Source organism: Malaya genurostris, chromosome 2, assembly GCF_030247185.1.
Source record: "Malaya genurostris strain Urasoe2022 chromosome 2, Malgen_1.1, whole genome shotgun sequence".
NCBI classification, from domain to species: Eukaryota; Metazoa; Arthropoda; class Insecta; order Diptera; family Culicidae; genus Malaya; species Malaya genurostris.
The window spans coordinates 304944655-304965188 of NC_080571.1; the positions used below are offsets into that span (position 1 = coordinate 304944655).

Genomic DNA, 20534 nt, shown 5'->3' on the forward strand with positions numbered 1-20534 from the left:
AATAGAAACACACATTTTTTTGTCAAAATTCGTTTTTATTATTCAACATAATTGCCATCAGAGGCGATACAGCGATTATAGCGATCTTCCAACTTTTCGATACCATTTTTGTAGTACGATTTGTCCTTTGCCTCAAAATAGGCCTCACTTTCAGCGATTACCTCTTCATTGCTTCTAAATTTTTTACCAGCGAGCATTCTCTTGAGGTCTGAGAACAGGAAAAAGGCACTGGGGGCCAAATCTGGAGATTACAGTGGATGAGGGAGCAATTCGAAGCCCAATTCGTTCAATTTCAGCATGGTTTTCATCGACTTGTGACACGGTGCATTGTCTTGATGAAACAAAATTTTTGTCTTCTTCAAATGAGGCCGTTTTTTTTTTTAAATTACGTCCTTCAAACGCTCTAATAACGCTATATAATAGTCACTGTTGATGGTTTTTCCCTTTTCAAGGTAGTCGATGAAAATTATACCATGCGAATCCCAAAATACAGACGCCATAACCTTACCGGCCGATTGTTGAGTCTTTCCACGCTTTGGGTTCGGTTCATCGCGTGCAGCCCACTCAGCTGACTGTCGATTGGACTCCGGAGTGAAGTGATGGAGCCATGTTTCGTCCATTGTTATATATCGACGAAAAAAATCGGTTTTATTTCGATATAACAGCTCCAAACACTGCTCAGAATCATCAATTCGTTGTTGTTTTTGATCGATTGTGAGCTCACGCGGCACCCATTTTGCACAAAGCTTTCTCATATCCAAATATTCGTGAATAATATGTCCAACACGTTCCTTTGATATCTTTAGGGTGTCAGCTATCTCGATCAACTTCACTTTACGGTCATTGAAAATCATTTTGTGGATTTTTTTTTCACATATTCATCGGTAACAGCCTCTTTTGGACGTCCACTGCGTTCATCATCTTCGGTGCTCATATGACCAGTACGAAATTTTGCAAACCACTTACGAATTGTTGCTTCGCCCGGTGCAGAGTCTGGACTCATCAAGCCATTTTTTGGTATCGGCGGCATTTTTTTTCATCAAAAAGTAGTGTTTCATCAACACACGAAATTCCTTTTTTTCCATTTTTTCACAATAACAAAAGTAGCTTCACTCAAAATGCAATATCTCACAAACTAATAATCAGACAGCTGTCAAATTTATACACGTATCTTTTGAAGGTTGGTACTAACTGAAAATGGTATGGATTTAATTCTAGTGGCGCCCTCTCATAGAAACGATACGAACTTTTCAGCCGATCTGTTAAGAACCATTTTTGGACATATGACTATAACTATAATCTCCCGTCGTTGATTGAAAACCGGGAACCTGGACAGCCGGAGTCAGTTTGTTTAGCTGCCTACAGATAATGGCTGTCAATTTGTGTAGTTTTGAGTACAGTTTAGATTTTTTTTCGGTTTTTGTTTTGCCACTTCAAGTGACGATGTACTATATTTAACACACTTTACCCTATAACTCCGGAACCGGAAGTCGAATCTACGAGACCTTTATTTGAATTAATGTTTGTGGAAATCGGCCAAACCATTGCTGAGAAAACTCAGTGAGATCCATTTTTTAATGTATGACCACTGCTTCCGGAGCTACCGGAAGCGGAGACTGGAAATCAAGATAGCCGGAGTCGGTTTGTTTAGCTGCCTACAGATACACAATTCGACGTGTAGTTTTGAGTCCGGTTCAGATTTTTTTTTCGGTTTTTGTTTTGCCGCTTTAAGTGACGATGTACAATATTTAACACACACCATCCTATACCTCCGAGACCGGAAGTCGGTTCCAGATGAAATTCAGGAATTTCCTATGGGACCACGACACCTAAGTTCGTGTAAATCGATCAAACTATCGCTGAGAAAAGTGAATGAGCGATGGTTTGACCGATTTCGACAAACTTAGATTCAAATGAAAGGTCTCTTCATTTTTTAATATATGACCACAATTTTCAGCGCTTCCGGAACCAGAAACTAGGATAGACGGAATCTGTTTGTTTAGCTGCCTACTGATTATGACTACCAATTTGTGTAGTTTTGAGTATAGTTTAGACATTATTACGGTTTTTGTTTCGCTGCTCCAAGTGACGCTGTACAATATTTAACACACTTTTCCTTATAACTTCGTAAAGGGAAGACGGACCCGGATGAAGTTTATGAATTCCGTATAAAATTACGAGACATTTCATCTGAATCCCAGTTTGTCAAAATCGCTTCAGCAATCTCCGAGAAAACCTAGTGAGATTATTTGACACATACACACATACATTGTTCATCTCGACGAATTGAGTCGAAAGGTATATGTCACTAGTCGATTTTTTAAGTGATTGCATAACCTTTCAATATGAGAAAGGCAAAAACGTTTACATAACACAAGGGGTGTACGAATAGTAAATAGTTCGCGCAGTGGAACTAGTGTCCCACGAAGATTTATTTTTAGAGGAATTTACTCATAGTGTTACTCATGTCTGTTAGTCTACGATAACACTTCTTATGAAAAAAACTTGCATTTATCACAATTAATCTCCTTGAAACTAAATCAATTTTTATTATAATACTCATTCTATCCATAAAATTCGACTGATTTCTGCTACAAATTGCATTGTACGATAAAAATCGATGCATTTTGTTAATATGATCAATATACTGAACCACTCTACAATCAAGTAGATTATCTGCTAAAATCGATACGATCTGATTTATAATTAGACGACACACAAAGGAAATGTTCCGCGGACCCCCACGACACCGAAGGAAGCGGCCGTAGATATTTACCAACGCCATCTGGAAGACTCATGCAATATTCAATTCACCGAACACTGCCGATCGCCAGCTGAAAGCTGGATTTTCGAAAATCCGAGACGACATAATCTAATGATACTATTCTAGTTTTAAGTTAGTCGTTTATTAAGATTAGAGCTTTAGCAGTGTGCCTAAAAATATATTATATTATTGAATAAAAATAATAAGAAATGTTGACTTATATCCATACCCTTGGATTTTTGTTGAATCTCATGAAATCATTTAGAGTTCAGATCTATTATCCCTTAAGGTTTATCAACTAAGAATGATCTTTGAAGAAAGATGCCGTAAAATTCTCTGAAGGTAACAGGCATTTCTTAATTTACCCGGGTGGTATTGATTTTGTCAAAAAAAAAAGTTCAGTTATCAATTTCAACTAACAGATCGGCTGAAAAGTTCGTATCGTTTCTATGAGAGGGCGCCACTAGAATTAAATCCATACCATTTTCAGTTAGTACCAACCTTCAAAAGATACGTGTATAAATTTGACAGCTGTCTGATTATTAGTTTGTGAGATATTGCATTTTGAGTGAAGCTACATTTGTTATTGTGAAAAAATGGAAAAAAAAGGAATTTCGTGTGTTGATGAAACACTACTTTTTGATGAAAAAAAGTGCCGCCGATACCAAAAAATGGCTTGATGAGTGTTATCCAGACTCTGCACCGGGCGAAGCAACAATTCGTAAGTGGTTTGCAAAAGTTCGTACTGGTCATATGAGCACCGAAGACGATGAACGCAGTGGACGTCCAAAAGAGGCTGTTACCGATGAAAACGTGAAAAAAATCCACAAAATGATTTTCAATGACATGTACGAAACATGGCTCCATCACTTCACTCCGGAGTCCAATCAACAGTCAGCTGAGTGGACTGAACGCGATGAACCGAACCCAAAGCGTAGAAAAACTCAACAATCGGCCGGTAAGGTTATGGCGTCTGTATTTTGGGATTCGCATGGTATAATTTTCATCGACTACCTTGAAAAGGGAAAAACCATCAACAGTGACTATTATATAGCGTTATTAGAGCGTTTGAAGGACGAAATTTCAAAAAAACGGCCTCATTTGAAGAAAAAAGTTTTGTTTCATCAAGACAATGCACCGTGCCACACGTCGATGAAAACCATGCTGAAATTGAACGAATTGGGCTTCGAATTGCTCCCTCATCCACCGTATTCTCCAGATTTGGCCCTCAGTGACTTTTTCCTGTTCTCAGACCTCAAGAGAATGCTCGCTGGTAAAAAATTTAGAAGCAATGAAGAGGTAATCGCTAAAACTGAGGCCTATTTTGAGGCAAAGGACAAATCGTACTACAAACATGGTATCGAAAAGTTGGAAGATCGCTAAATCGCTGTATCGCCTCTGATGGCAATTATGTTGAATAATAAAAACGAATTTTGGCAAAAAAAATGTGTGTTTCTATTAAACGATACGAACTTTTCAGCCGAACTGTTAAATTCATCTCCGAATGTTGAATTTCTTTGATTTTCTTTGAAATGTTGATGTTCTTTGAAACTTTGAAGTGTCTTTACCTATGAAAGGAAAACAATTGGGTATAGTTGTAGTGACCTTTCTCGAACGCATGAGTAGGGAGCAGTGCAGTAAAACTTCATTCAATTCAATTGAAACCGAATGTGAAACACACTGACGTTCTCTCTACTGCAGTTAACTAACGTACCGAACGGACAGCATTCAGTTATTCAATCGATTCTCTTCAAAACAAAGCTCAGTTTAACTACCGTCAGATGATCTCTTGAAGTAATAAAATATCTCTTTCAATAGTGGAGAGCGGCCTTCAAATGAGGTTCATGTAAACATTCGAATTGGTGCAAGATAATAGACGAAAGACAAACCAGGTAGCTGAAATATCAATCACAGAATACACATAAATTATTAGTTTCCTCCTTCAGTTTCCATTTTTGATACTTTGCTCCATTTATAATTTTATTCGTTCAAACTTGCTCACTACCAACAGCGAAGACAATGAAGCAGCTAGACTACTTGGCACTTGAAACTGAGCAAGCAAAACTTCAAATGACTAGGTACGATTTTTCAACTGACGATGAATTCTGAGAGCTTCACCTGAAAATGGCAGCAAAAGTTAAATTAATTTGTATCGATATGCTGACAATCAATGGCCATAAATTTCATTTTCATCTGATATTATTCGATTGAAACTGAAATTTTACCGCACTGGTAGGGAGCATAATTTATAACAAAGGGTCATCATAATATATGTCCTTTTCACAGGTTTGTTCCGAGTTATTAAACATGATACACATAAATCAGTTAAATTGAATCCAAAGCGAAACCAGCACAACACACATTATTTTTGTTATTCAGTATAAACCCTGGATTCGATTCTTGCTGCATATATCCTATAGTTTTCAACCTACGAAGAATTCCAACACGTCATGGTACCTTTATCTATAAAATCATTGTTGAAATACTGACTCCAAATCATTCATTCATGCTACCAGAAGAAAGAGAAGATTAACTTGGGCATTTTCGGATTAATCGCTAATAATAAATATTTCAACTGTTTTGGCTTGCTAATATTTATGTAAGTGAATCAATTGCAAGGAAATATTTAAGTACATATCCAATAAAGTTTGAGGATAAATCACAAAACTGATTCTTTTTTCGATCCTAAGCTAAGGTAATAGTAGCACAAAGATTCTTCAATCTAGAAAGTTATTCGCACAATTTTCAATATATTCACTGCCCTTATTCGCACATCAACCCCATACAGAGTTAGATAAGGTAAGATAAAACGGTTCAGTTATATTTCAGTTACTTGAAGTATTTTCAGTGAACATATTATTTATTTGATATACTTTGTGTAATATAAACAAGAATATTTCTTTAATTTTATATTTTACAGAAAACTTTTGGATACTACAGTAAAATTAACTTCAAACTAGTTAAAAATGACGAATATCCATATAGGACTGATATGCGATAAAAAGAATTATGGAAAATAAAACGAACTTGAAAAGCTTTGCTGTTCGCTTACACACAACATACAAAATAAGCTTCAAAACTACCAATAAATATAGTAAAGCAATATACTGGACATATCTATACGTAGTTAATCCTGTTTTAAGGCTACTTTCATAGTCAATGTGTTATTGAGTATATCATTCATATTCAATTCTTTTCTTTGAATTGAAAATTGTTTAATCAGTTTGATTTTCATTTGATTCGCTGCTTTCCGAACTTTCATCCGCGCCATACATTTTCAATTCCTTGCGTTTTTTATAATTCTCCCGTAATTTCTTCAAGCGTTTCTTTTTTTCATCTTCAGATTCCGCATCTATACGACGCCGTTGATTTTCACGTAATTTTTCCAATCTTGCTTCACGCTCTAATTCCGATTCATTCCGGAGGCGACTTCCCTGATAAATCCGCAGACGAGCCAACCGTAATTCACGCTCCACCGGTGTTTCATTTTTAATCCGTTCTCTCTGTGCCAAGCGGATTTTTTCTAGACGAATTGAACGTTCTTCGACACTTTCATTTTTACGATATTCCTTTGCACGCTGCGAATTTAGTGATGAGTAGCGAATTCTACGCTTTTTTCTTTTCTTTTCAGTCTCAGCAGCCATGACAAAACTTAAAATGAAATTTACTGATAATGCAATACACGATCGTTCAGAAGCAAAAACTGTTATGGTCATGGATGCCAAGTCAAATTGTTTAGTGTTTGCAAGCCGGTTCTTAAATGGCTGCGTACGTAAAATGCTTGAATAAAAGTGACCAGCTTGAAGCATAAGTGAGACAATACAATAAAAAACATTTCAAGAGTTTGCTATTTAAAGAATTGAAAGGCAGTAGAATATTTGCAAAACTCTCGACAATCTGTAAAAATCTGTAAGTGCGTACACATCTACGGCTTCCATACGAAATCTAATGATTCGCAAACATATAATTTGTGCATCTGGCTTCCCTGATTGCGGTATATCCTGTATATCAGTGTTGCCAAATGCAAGGTTATAGAAAATATTAACAGATTTCTTATTGGTACATGGACGTTGATATGAAATGCAGAGGCGCTGCTCGTTTGGAGATGGTACCAAAACTAACAGACAGGGCACTCAAATTGGATTCTTCAATCATTTCAACGATCATTTCGAATATTCCTTTAGTTGGGACAGTATTCGCATATGTCATGATGGCGCCACGTTACCCTATCAAAAACATCCTGTCTGTCATCTAGACTGTGTTTTTTTTCATTTACCAACATAGTTGCTATTCATACAGAATTACCTGTAATGTATTGATTTGTATATGTCCTTGCGAACTTCATGCAGGATACCTCCAACGCAATACAAAATCGAACCCGTTTTGTTACAACATTCACTTGCTTCTGGTCTGCCGCCACTTAATTTCGAGTAAAAATTGCCAACACAATCAAAAATAGTCTCGATGAACAATGTTGACAAAAATAAATGGTTACCTTCCCACATCGCTAAAAAAAAGTTAAATATGTTATCAACGTAATTAAATAATTTATCATGACGATTCATTTTCAAATATTATGATGAAATCAGGCATCCCTGATCGATGTTGATAAACGAAATGGAACTAACTAGTAAAAAAACTTTTACGTAACACAAGAGGTGTACCAATAGTAAATAGTTCGCGCAGTACAATAAAGGTGGAACTAGTGAATCACGAAAAAAATTTTATAAGAACTTACTCATACTGTCCTGTCTGTGATGATACCTTCAACAATATTGTAATTTTCACTGGCGATTAACAAAGACTGCGATGTGACAAGATAAAGAAGAAATACTGCAAGACTGACCGTCGTTCAACACTTGTACGCGACGGGCAGATTTCCCCCCAGACGGCTGGCTATGTCTGCCAGCTATTTTTAGAGGAATACTGTCAGAATTCCGATAAAAGTTTGGAAACAATGCAACAACCGTTTCCGGCAGAGAGTTTCGCCTAGCGGTTATTAACGGTTCTGTTTCTGTCAGATTTTTGCCATACAAGATTGGCAGAACCGTTTTGAATCGGTTCTACATTTTTAGCGTCTTAGTTTTATTTTTTTAATAAAAAGTACATATAAAAGGCAATAAGTTATTGCCCTTCATATATACTAATTATTGAAAATGTTATTGTCAATAACATTGTTTTCTCACTATAAAACATACCCATATTTCAATCTCATCTACCTCGTCTCAAGATTCGTGTTTTGTATGTACATGCGGGGTTGACAAATATCAAATGAAGTCGAATAAAAAAAAGGAAAAATAAGGAAGAGAGAAATAAACAAGACAAGTACGGCGAGATAATGACGCAATTTCGCCTGCGCAGCAGGAATGCAGCCAGCCTTCTGACGGTTGCCAGAATTCCTCACAAGCGGGTCGCATCGATTCAACCCTTTCGAGACCACAAGTCAGAAACATATCTTTTAAATTGACCGTTACAATGACAAATATTTTATAACCAGAATAATTACATGATGATACTTTGTATTAGCCAACTTTGTTATTTTCGAAATCTTCTGCTTTACTGGAAACATTATCGATTTAAACTATAAAAATGAACGACTATAGAAAGAATGTAAATCGTTTACTCTCAAAATTGGGTCGAGAAATATAAATAAATTTTGGCATCAAGCGAAAACGACATAAGTATAATGGGAAAAAACCAACAAAAAGCCCAACACAATTTTGAAAGTTTAAAACTTGATTATCTAAAAAATATTTGCCAACCTTGCAAAAGTCTCCAAAACTCCCTAGTCTAACGCTCATTATTTCGCAATTGGCACATTGTCGCAAAGCTGATTTACCGGTAGCGACACCTGCCAATGAAATATGGAACCAAGAAAAGGCGGATTCTTTCGAAAATTTTCATATCGGCAGTCGTGATTTGCAACATTTTTATCGTTTATTTAATAGTATAAATAGATATCAGCAATAAAAGTACACTCGGAGTAGAAGAAAATCGATTTCAAAGTGATTACTACTACTTTTTTTTAGTGTAAGCTACGATTAAACATGGAAAATCTTCAGAAATGTGTGAAATTGGGTAGGTTTAGGTTTTTTGGACCAACATTTTTTTTAAAACAGAAACCAGTGTAATGTTAATTTCTCGAGTACTATAATGTTTAGCGATCGAGTACTATTTATTCTGGATGTTTTATTTGTTATTTCTGGGCATTTGAAAATGGTATTGAACCAAGTATAATGCTCGATTCTAAATAAACGATAGTTTTCGCACAATGAATTAAGATCAACATTACCTCCTCAGAGAAAAAACTTTTTCTTCAACTTCTACTATGATTTTTCAAATGAATTTGCCCGTTTTTATAAGAAATCATTGAAAAGGTGGAGCAATTGAAAATTTTTCTACCGATTTGACAGCTCTTGCTAAAAGTATCATCTCCAAACAAGCAGCGCCTCTACATTTCAGTTTTGCGACAATATGCCAATTCTGCGGCGATTGACGTTTAAAGATATTATTAATGTTCAAAGTTGTGAGGTGAAGGAATGAGATGGAAACTGGAGCTGAGATGGAGAATAGGGAGCAAAGCAAAGCAAAGTCTTGGCATTACATTCCTTTGGTGGAATTTGGCCTTTCTGTTTCAACAGACTTCGCTGCCGATTCTTAGTGTACAGAATTATTGCATGGCTAGTACTATGGATCCTACTGACACTAAGAATCCTTCCAGGTCGGGGCTCGAACATACGACAACTGGCTTGTAAGACCAGCGTCCTATGCATTGAACCGCCAACCCGGGACTTTTAGGGAGCCCTTACCCTAAAAACCTGAAAAATCAGAGAAGAAGAAAAAACGAGTCAACACTTCATTTCCCTTTTTCTCACTCAATTCCGACCGATTTCCGAACCAATTGGTTGAAGGCAAAATTCATTCGAAATCGGTTGTTGCACTGGAATCCGCATTGATTCGGATTTCATACTTGATTCCACATGGAATTCGGAATGAAAATTGTTTTCCAATTCGGATTTGATTCGGAATTTATTCTGAACTGATAATGTGGGACATACCAAGGGGTAGTGATGGGCAATACGGCTCGTTTCAAAGAGCGGCTCTGAACCGAACGCTCTTTCGTGAGAGCCGGTTCAATTGAACGGCTCATCGGCTCTTTTTCATTAAAAGTCAATGTGGAGAAGCGGTTCGAGAGAGTCAGTGTGAGAGCCACGGAAATGCATGAGCGGTATGGGCGATCTAAAATTGTGTTTCACAACTAGGAGGAAGCGGGATATTGAAATAAATTAGTTGAAATTCCATTTGGAAAAAAATCTATTTTTCTTCTCCTATTACGACAGAATTCTTTGAAAATTCACTGCTGGATAAATGTTTCTATGTATTTTTGACTGCTTCATTAGAAAACATCATCGTTTAACCAACAACGCAATCAAATTTGGGCGTACACAGGCACAGAGATTTTCGAAGTTGAAACGCAGATTTTAAAATGGCAATTCTGCTTGAGAGCCGCGGTTCAATTTTGAAGAGCCGTGGTTCGTTCGCTCATTGCTACGAGTCGGTTCAAATGAACGGCTCGTGAGCGCTCGCCCATCACTACCAAGGGGTAAATCACTGTGAAATATGATTGATCCGAAAATGATTGTTGATAAAAATGCACACAAAATGTAACACTCAACTATTATCAAAACAATGTATTTGAAAACCAAATGCGATAAAAATGCACAATGCAAAAATTCTGTTCTTCTGTTTTCGAAAAATATTGCAGATAAATCGCATGTTTTCACATCGAAACAATGTATTGAGTATAACGCATCAGCAAGCGTTCAGACATTTTCTCAATAATTTGTGACTACGATAACCGTAAATAACTCCAGAATTCGACTTCAATTATGAACTTTATTCGTGAAAAATGATGTAGCCAGCTTCATAAAACTTAAGCGGAAATATTTTCCTCTTCCGCCAGCTTCGTCTGGCTGACGAACTTACAAAAAATATGCTCGTGTCGGGAGTCAATCGACTACTATTGAATTTTTCCCGACATACTCAATTATTCCAGTTTTAATCAGATTTAAATTTGATGCATTTAAATTTTGAAACAATAGGTAATTTTTATGCCAGTTTTACACTACTCAAACTCTTATCATAGTATTATCATGTAAGAAGCGATAACGAGATTTTAAGTTATCAGCATGCACAAACCGCTTCCCAAACAAGAACAAATGCAGGAGTTTTCTTTGCAATATGTTCTGAAACGGATAATTCGTACTATTTGACAAAACATTCCAGTTCCAGTTCTCTAAGAATGCATTTCACTATGACATTGTGCTTCTCATTTTGGTTCAAGATCGCTAGATAACTTTCTGCATAAAACATATTGATATGCGGAATTTACGACTGATATGCTGAATTGATGCAAATATCTGATGATATGCTGAATTCATGCAAACCGGGAGAAATTAGGCTTATAACAAGGGCAAATCACTTTAAATGTTGTCTGATCCCAATTTTTACTAGCAAACATCAAGGGGCTTAGGAAATTTTAGGCCGGATTCCATGGGCTTAGGAAAGATTGTGTAAAATTTGATGAGAAAACTTCAGGATAAAATTAGCTTGGAAGAATTTCTCCCATAAAACTGCAGACTACAATTTTTTCACAGTCTTCAGCAAGTAAGCAAAGAACTATTTTTTTTTTTATTATAAACATTGGGGAAAAAAATTAATTTATTTTCGTATAAACAAACCAGAATATACATCAGATTACTTATGTTGCGAGTACGTACAATTGTAAAATATGCAATTTGAACTAAGCGCCGATTGTCAAATATATTGGTTGGCATGTCGTCGAAGTTCTTCGACATATCCTTTAAACTGCCTTGTACCTGCCGGGCGATAGATGCATGGTTTTAACCCTCTCCATAATCTCCATGATCGATCCAAAAACATAGATCTTAAATTCTTATGATCTCATTAAATGTTATTGAATTTCATCAGAATTTGACTTTCGGAATTAAAAGACGAATAAATCTAAAAAAAATCATTTTGTCAAACAAATATTTTTAATGAGAAAACTTTAACAACGATATTGAAATTCATCGGTCATTAATTAAGCATTGGGAACAATGAATATCAAATAAAACCTTAAAATAGTATTGGGAAAGAGTATCGAATAAAATAGGTATTATTAGCTAATTGCATACTTCTGAATTTTAATTAGAGAAAGTTTTACTGTATTTTGTTTTAAGAAGATATCAAAAATATTTAATGAATTACTTACCCAGCTCATTTTCCTTGATCTTCATAATTGGTTTTGCCAAGGGATTTCTCAAAAACTCTTCAGTATCATCGGGTTTAAGAAATGCGAATGAATTCGTTCTACAACAGCAACAGGAACCCTTCAAGGAATCACGGCAGCTGCTTAGTTTGTTCCCCATTTTTAACACAAGCTATGCAAATTCTGAATAGCACTTAATTAATTAATTACACACTTTATACATACTGCATAAGCTTTATCCAATTCATTCCACGCAATAAGGTTGTTTGTGATATTGGATAGTGTTGGATGCTGTTTTGTTTTGAAGCATTGAAAACGCTCAATCTTGTTCAAACCGTAGCGCATGCCAATGAGAAGTCAACAACGAGGTCAACTGTTAAATAACCGTCGACTTAATTTGAATATTCTGATGTTGCCAAATGCAATCGCTGAAGACCTACAGACAATGATAATGTAGGGTTAATAAAACGCAAAGAATTTCCAATTCCACCATACGTCCACCATGCAGATGAAAAAATGAAACAAGAAACCAACATCAGTTTAGTCACCGATATAGACATTGTGTTTTGGTTGAACCGCCCATGTCAGAATCAGAAACAGTGAGATCACCGCAGTTTCAAAAAACTTCACAAGTGATATAATAAGCAAAGAAGCAGCTCGTAAGCATCAGTAGGCTCATTTAATGAAATAAAACATATTTTACATTTAACACACTGTTAAACAAAAAACAATGCATTATTTTGGTATCTATAGAGAAAATGTTGTTAGAAGATCAAAGTTCTGAATTTGACACACTAAAGTTCAAATAATCATACACACTTTATCACTGTATATTAGAAGTTTCAGCACATTTAAAAGTCAATGATTGAAATGAAATCACAGTTGTGAGGAACACATTTCTGATGCGACATATCCAATGCAACAAATCATCAAACAAGCGAACCATAATTAACATACAATTATCTGATCACCAGCAATCGAAGTTTGAAATACTTTAAAAACAAATAGTCCTTATTCGTTATTTACAACTGATGAGAATTCCAAAGCTAAATAAGTACAATCACGATACTATGCAATCTACACAACCAACGTCCACTCGCACGGTCTCACGATCAAAGCGGCAGCGGCGATTAAATCAATCGGACCACGCGTTCAACCTGTCCGAGCGTCGTAGGTGATCTGAATAGTGCGGTATGATGATCGGCGGAATCGTTGAACAAACTATGTTTTGATTTCGACCCTGATAAAAATCATCGTCGTTATTGATCTGCGTTGTTCCAACTAACTAATTCTTGATTGCGACTAGAATTTGTAAAAATGAATTGATAACTATTAATATACATTGAATCACTGATCGCTGGGAACAAGACGAAAATGGAAACATAATGATTTTCATATTCTCAAAATAGTGTTGGAGCAAAATGAATCCCTCACGCTAATTTTTCATTTTCATTCTCAAGTGGTTGTATGGTCGAGTGTGGGAGAATAACAGCACGTTGCATGCGTTGATGCTCCTTGAAACCAAACATCTAATAGAACATGTTTGTTTTCTTTTGAAATCTCTAACCACTATTTGTATGTCAGTAAAATTCCTAACCAATGGAATTTCTTTTCAAAAGTTTTGATCGTGTAAAAATATATGGCGCTTCAAAGAAGAAATCCCGTTAACCCATTCCACTAAACTCTGCAAGACCAAGAAACTTTACAAAAATAAACCCAATAATTTTAGAACGATGATCATTATCGTTATTGGGTTTATTTTTTGTAAAGTTGATTTCTTGTTGATTTAATATTGAGAACATTGGTTTTTCATTTTGTATACATCTAGAAAGAATAAGCTAATAATCTGGATATTCCACCAAAATCTCATTTAGTGAGTATAACTAATCCATCTACCTGATCCGTCTAAAACTGTGTGACAATGACAAGATTATTGCATGCTTTTTCAAAATAATTTACTATGAAATAAGTTTATCCTTCTCTCAGAAATCGATTTAAGCTCCATTATTAAAACCACTGCTGCAAGAATTGCTACTGTCAATTGAGCAAGTTTGGGGGACGGGTATAACATGATGGGTTAGTCGATGCCTTCCACCATACCCTCTCAGCTTGGAGCGAAATCAATCTTCTGTTCAGCAACGCCATCGCACGGCATCACATTCAACATATGTCAAATGTATGGGTACGCAGTGCTGCTATTTTGGCGCGCACGAATTTGACATTTCATTCCCCTACTTCTATGTACGAGATTCGATGCGGACTCGCCTGAGGGCGACATGCTCTCAAAAAAAGGATGTTGCCAATGATTTGTTCGGGTAATGTGAAAAAATCTATATCTTGTTAATATGATGTATTTGCTTCCATGCAGCCCACCTGGGTTCGATTCCCAACCCCGATGAAACGAATGACTGTAAGATTAAAACCTCTGTAGTCCAATCCAACAATTGAATTGGGCATAATGAAAACCAATGCAATATGTATAGAAAAAAGTTTTTGGTAACAGTAAGTAACCATTTGAGCTAGGGTCCAATAGGTGTTTGGTTGTACCATCGGCCAAAAAAATAAGTGTTGCCAAGAATAGATTAACTTAGAGTGACTATAATCAGAGTGGCGACAGCTGTTCGTTTGGAATGACAGCTACCAGTTCCAAACGAGCAAACGACCTGTCAATTCAATGTAAAACTAATGGAATGTTTTTAATTGTTGCCAGCATTACGGATGAGATGTCGTCACTCTGGTTATAGGCACTCTAGATTAACTGTGTTCCTGCTTCCACGACTTTAAAAAAAACTATAATTTGGTTCAACAAAATGTTTGTAATTATTCTTAATTTTTCAAGATAATATTTTCTTTTGTATTCTTTCGAGCTTTTAAGAATAATCTAATTTGGAAAAAAATTCTTCTTTCGTGTTATTTATCAATCTTCAGCTCTATAGGTTGTGGTGAGCTCAATTCATACGCGTTTCTCATCGATTATTCTCATGGCGCGATTCGTTAGTGGTGCATTCATTGAAAGTGTTCCGCTTTGTTATTATTTATTTTATTTATTTATTCGGTAGTCCAAAAATCCTTACTGATGAAAAACAATTCGGCAATCACTACACGTAATTTTCGGAGGCGTTCTCAATGGTCTGCACTTCTTACTGAAATGTTTCAAACTATCATTTGCGGATGACTTCAAACTCTACCATCCGATCAAAGAACAAGAAGATGCACGCTTTTTGCAAGCTCAATTGAATACATTCGTGGAATGGTGTCACTTCAACAAGATGGCATTAAATGCCTCTAAAAGCTCCGTCATATCATTTTCCCGCAGACACTCAATAATTAGATATGACTACAATCTTTCGCAAAATGTTCTTAAGGGAGGGGTAGGGTCTGAATGAAAAAAAAATCATCCTTTTTTGAATTTTTTCTTTCAGAATTATTGTAATATTTAAAGAATTTAAAAAAAATGATAAAAAGCTTCAATAGAACAACATTTTGCATTTTTTTGTTTTTTTGTGGAAAAATATTGAGAAATAAATCGGTGAAGAGGTATTTTTGAAGACGCTTCTATAAAGTCATGATTTGCGGTGTCCACTGTGTCTCAGTGCAGACTAATCAGAAGTGAATAAATCAAAGCAGCATAGATAGAGTAAAAGTTTTTCTAGACCCCAAGGTTTCTGTTTGATTTTTTTTATTTTTGGCGATAGTTCAAAGTGAAAACTTCGATTTTTCACGAAAAAATCTGCCATTTTGTAGCTTTAAAACCACCCCAAAGAAACAAATAACGAAAAGAAAAACGTTGGGGTCTGGTTTTTTATATGTAGAAAGTGCGTGGGAAATTTGAAAAAAATTGGTTCAGTAGTTTTTTAATGACGATGGACAGGGGACTTTCAAAATCTGCTTTCGAAAAAAACGCGTTTCAAGTTTTTTGTCTATAAAATCAATGGAAACAATTTATTACTCAAAGGAGCCCGTAGAGTCTAACATTTAAAAAAAATCATATTTTTTCTTGTTTGTTTCTTAATTTGTTATAACAAAACATTTCAAGAATGTTTTGTCAAGTTTTTAAGTAGATCGAAGCAGAAATCTTGAGTCTGTGTTCTAAGCTTTTACTTCTTCGCAGTATGAGATAAGCAAAGATAAAGCACAGATTAACAGACATGACAGTATGAGTAAATTCTTATAAAAATTTTTCGTGATGCACTAGTTCCACCTATATTGTACTGCGCGAACTATTTACTATCGGTACACCCCTTGTGTTAAGTACAAGTTCTTTTACTACACGCAGAGAAATTGAGCATGTTTAAAATAACAAAACAGTTAGTAGTTTTTTAAATTTGATTTATATTCATTTCAAGCTAGAATATGATTGTATCAAACCAATTTCTCCCTTCAACAAAAACAATGATCTCTGTTTGACTTGAATCAAAATTATGGTCCAACCAAACCAAAAATATAATTGTTCCGAATGAGTTTATTGTTGAAATATACTAACAACTTTTTACATGTCAACCAAAGTTGAATTAATGTTACCGGCAGTGTTCTCGTTGACTCAATCCTGCTATACCTTCACATCTAGAAAAAACTTGGTTCAATTTATCTATGGTATTATTTGTGTAATGATACATCTAAGTTTACTGATTAAATGAACCGCGTTAGTTTTATTTCATGTAAACCAGAACAATTTTTTCTCGCGCGTATACACCATTATTGACATTATTGTCTCCCACGGAAGAAGTTTGTACGCGTTTCATAAGTAAAAATTGATCTGCTTCTTTCATGTCCTAAGGGCACAAGTGTATGTATTGATGATAAAGTATATTTTAAAAATTTGTATAACATTACATAACACATTTTCTTTACCAAAAATATTTGATGCAGGTTCTCTATATTGGTCGGACTGATGGAGCACCGAATCGTTTGGATGCTATAAAAATTAATAAACAGGGCTTTACAATTACATACAATGGTATGTGAATAATTCGATCGTGTAGCAACGGGAATGACGAAGCGTCTTAAAAAATTTCAAAATTAAAAATAATTGTTTTCTAGAAATTTTTAAACCAATATAAATCGAAATAAAAGTAGTTTTTAATATAACCTTGTAAATTAGTTTGAAAGAAATCATTATGATTTCAACAAACAAAAGCGTTAGTTGAAATAGCTAAATTTAGGGTAATTTATTTCAACTAAAAAGTTTGTAAATTTAAAGCGCAACAATTCTTAACTTTATCTAAGGTTCGTTCATTCGTAACAAATTTTTCAAATTGAATTCACTGTGAAATTGTTTGTCAAGAAATTGATAGGAACGCACAAGTGAAATATTTGTTGTTTTTATCAAATTGTCGTTTGAAACAAACTAACACACTGAGTAAAATTGATTATCATGTTTTGTAGTTTCAAGCAGCAATATTATTTATATCAAACCAGATTTTCTTTTGTCACTATTTTATCAAAAAAAATCGTTGCGTGAAACCCAAATTTGGTTATATTTACAATTTTTTTTCTCTGCGTGTAGTTGGTTCCTTCTCGTTTGTCAACACCGATCAGCTGCTTGCAGGGATGCCTGATTTCATCGTAATATTGGAAAATGAATCGTCACAATAAATTATTTGATTACGTTGATAATATATTTAACTTTTTCGCGATGTTGAAAGGTAACCATTTATTTGACTCAACGTTGTTCATCTAGACTATTTTTGATTATGTTGGTAATTTTCACCCGAAATTAAGTGGCGGCAGATCAGAGATAAGTAGATATTGTAACAAAACGGGTATTGTATTGCGATTTTGTATTGCGTTTGAAGGATGCGAAGTAGGCACAATTCTGTACATAGTTTTGGCAATATGTATTAAATCTGTATCCTGCATGAAATTCGCATGGACGTATAGAAATCAATACATTACAGGTAATTCTGTATGAATGGCAACTCTGTTGGTAAATGAAAGAAATAAACACAGTCTAGATGATAGACAGTATGTTTTTGATAGGGTAGCATGGCGCCATCATGACATATGCGAGTCCTGTCCCAACTAAAGGAATATTCGAAATGACCGTTAAAATTATTGAAGAATCTAATTTGAGTGTCCTGTCTGTTAGTCTGTGGATAAAGGCCCATAACTTGCTGAGTTTTGTTCCGATAGGCTTGAAAATTGCACAGAATATTCTTGACATGTTTTACTGTGAATAATAAATAATAAATGATTTTTCAAAGGTGTTAGACCCTACCGTCCCTTAAGCGTGAATCGTTCGTGAAGAACTTAGGAGTTATTCTTGATGACAAACATGATTTTAAGAATCACATTGACTACGTGATTTCGAAGGCATCGAAACTCTTAGGCTTCATATTTCGGATTACCAAATATTTCGTTAACATTCACTGCTTAAAACTCTTCATTGTGCGCTAGTCTGATCATTGCTTGAATGCGCGGCTGTCATTTGGTCACCTCAATATCAAACTGATATTGATCATATTGAAGCTGTTCAACGCAATTTCATTAGGTTTGCTCTCCGAAATCTACCATGGAGAGAGCCATTAAACCTTCCAAGTTATAAAGATCGTTGCCGACTTATTCTCAGTATGTGTCGTTTATTTAACAGTTGCTCGCAGGTCTTTGATTTTCATCTCTCACGTAATGTGATAAAACGCTTATTCTAATGTTACTGCTGTACTACTGTACTGCTTTATTCAACACAATCAAATGGATTCACATTTATTGTAGACATGTAGTCATATAAATATAGTAAAAAATAACTTGTTCGACTTTTTTTACCTAATATATATATATATATATATATATATATATATATATATATATATATATATATATATATATATATATATATATATATATATATATATATATATATATATATATATATATATATATATATATATCTATATATATATATATATATATATAGGTATAGAATTAGCTCAAACCTTAGAAAAATTTTCCGAGGTCCAGATCAATCCATTCAGCTCGACAGCAAATGTCCGTGTGTGTATGTGTGTGTGTGTGTGTGTGTGTGTGTGTGTGTATGTGTGTTGTCAACAAAGAGGTCGAGATCTCAGAGATGACTGGACCGATGTTGATCAAACTAGTCGCAAATAAAAGTTCTCCCCGTCACCCTGAACGCTATTGAATGGTTTTGAGATCGAATGTTTACTTTTTGAGTTATACGAAGTTTTATGTCAAAACTTTAAGTTTTCTGACAATATCGGTCACAATTGACCTTGAAAACAGAATATTGTTATAGACTTAGATTCCGCACAGTAATAGCTGACTCAACCGTGTTCTACAAACTCAGATTCATATGAAAAGTCGTATGCTCCGAAACAAGGTTCCTGAATTACGTTTGGATCCGACTTCTGGTTCCGGAACTACAGGATGACATGTGAAACAAAAATAAGATAGTGTTACTTATTTTTCTCGTAGACGGCTAAACCGATCTAGGATTCAAATCCAGGAACCATAAAAGATTAAAGGTCTTAGGTAATACAGGGTGATTAGTATAGAAACGTCCATTTCACATAAATTTATCAGGTGTATCGAGTTTGTAGATTTGGATAGTCGATAACCAAATAAACTTCATTTAGGGGTTAGCCAAATTTTGTGCTAGGGCACATAACCGTTTTTATTATTTTTACGTTTCGTCTTTGACTCATCAGTGCAGAGCAGTTCAAATTGAACTGCTTAGTGCTAAACTCGGCAGTTCAATTTGAACCGCTAAGCAGACGTAAAGTTTCTGCTACTTACAGAACACTTTTTGTTTTGCAACGGAGTGCAATGTCTTTTCTGACGTGCCGAACGAAAACGTGTTTTCGACTATTTCTGGCCGATGCAGGTATGGTCGTTTAGGGGTTAGCCAAATTTTGTGCTAGGGCACATAACCGTTTTCATTATTTTTACGTTTCGTCTTTGACTCATCAGTGCAGAGCAGTTCAAATTGAACTGCTTAGTGCTAAACTCGGCAGTTCAATTTGAACCGCTAATCAGACGTAAAGTTTCTGCTACTTACAGAACACTTTTTGTTTTGCAACGGAGTGCAATGTCTTTTCTGACGTGCCGAACGAAAACGTGTTTTCGACTATTTCTGGCCGATGCAGGTATGGTCATTTAGGGGTTAGCCAAATTTTGTGCTAGGGCACATAACCGTTTTCATTATTTTTACGTTTCGTCTTTGACTCATCAGTGCAGAACAGTTCAAATTGAACTGCTTAGTGCTAAACTCGGCAGCTCAATTTGAACCGCTAAGCAGACGTAAAGTTTCTGCTACTTACAAAACACTTTTTGTTTTGCAAAGGAGTGCAATGTCTTTTCTGACGTTCCGAACGAAAACTGGCCGATGCAGGTAGGGTCATTTAGGGGTTAGCCATATATGCTTATTCAAATATTCTCGGATATTTCTCAACCGATTTTTACAAACCAAGATGCAAATGAAAGCTCTTGAGATTCTTCAAAAAGTCCTCGAAAAGTTGATCCAAATTCGACTGGGTTCCGGAATTA

At 35.3% G+C, this 20534-nt stretch overlaps 1 protein-coding gene across 2 annotated transcripts in view; it reads right to left on the bottom strand.

Moving 5' to 3' along the window:
* Positions 1-13192, bottom strand: part of LOC131430917 (annulin) — a 34883-nt gene extending 21691 nt beyond the window's left edge. The window contains exons 1-2 of one of the 2 annotated variants that reach the window (XM_058596189.1): positions 12993-13192; positions 12039-12218 (exon numbers count right to left, since the gene is read on the bottom strand). In XM_058596189.1, the coding sequence (XP_058452172.1) occupies positions 12039-12195 (157 nt within the window). In that variant the 5' untranslated portion in view covers positions 12196-12218; positions 12993-13192. Of the gene's footprint in view, positions 1-12038; positions 12655-12992 lie in introns of those variants that run through there. The other variant, XM_058596191.1, reaches the window with a different exon arrangement.
* Between the last annotated feature and the right edge of the window lie 7342 nt (positions 13193-20534).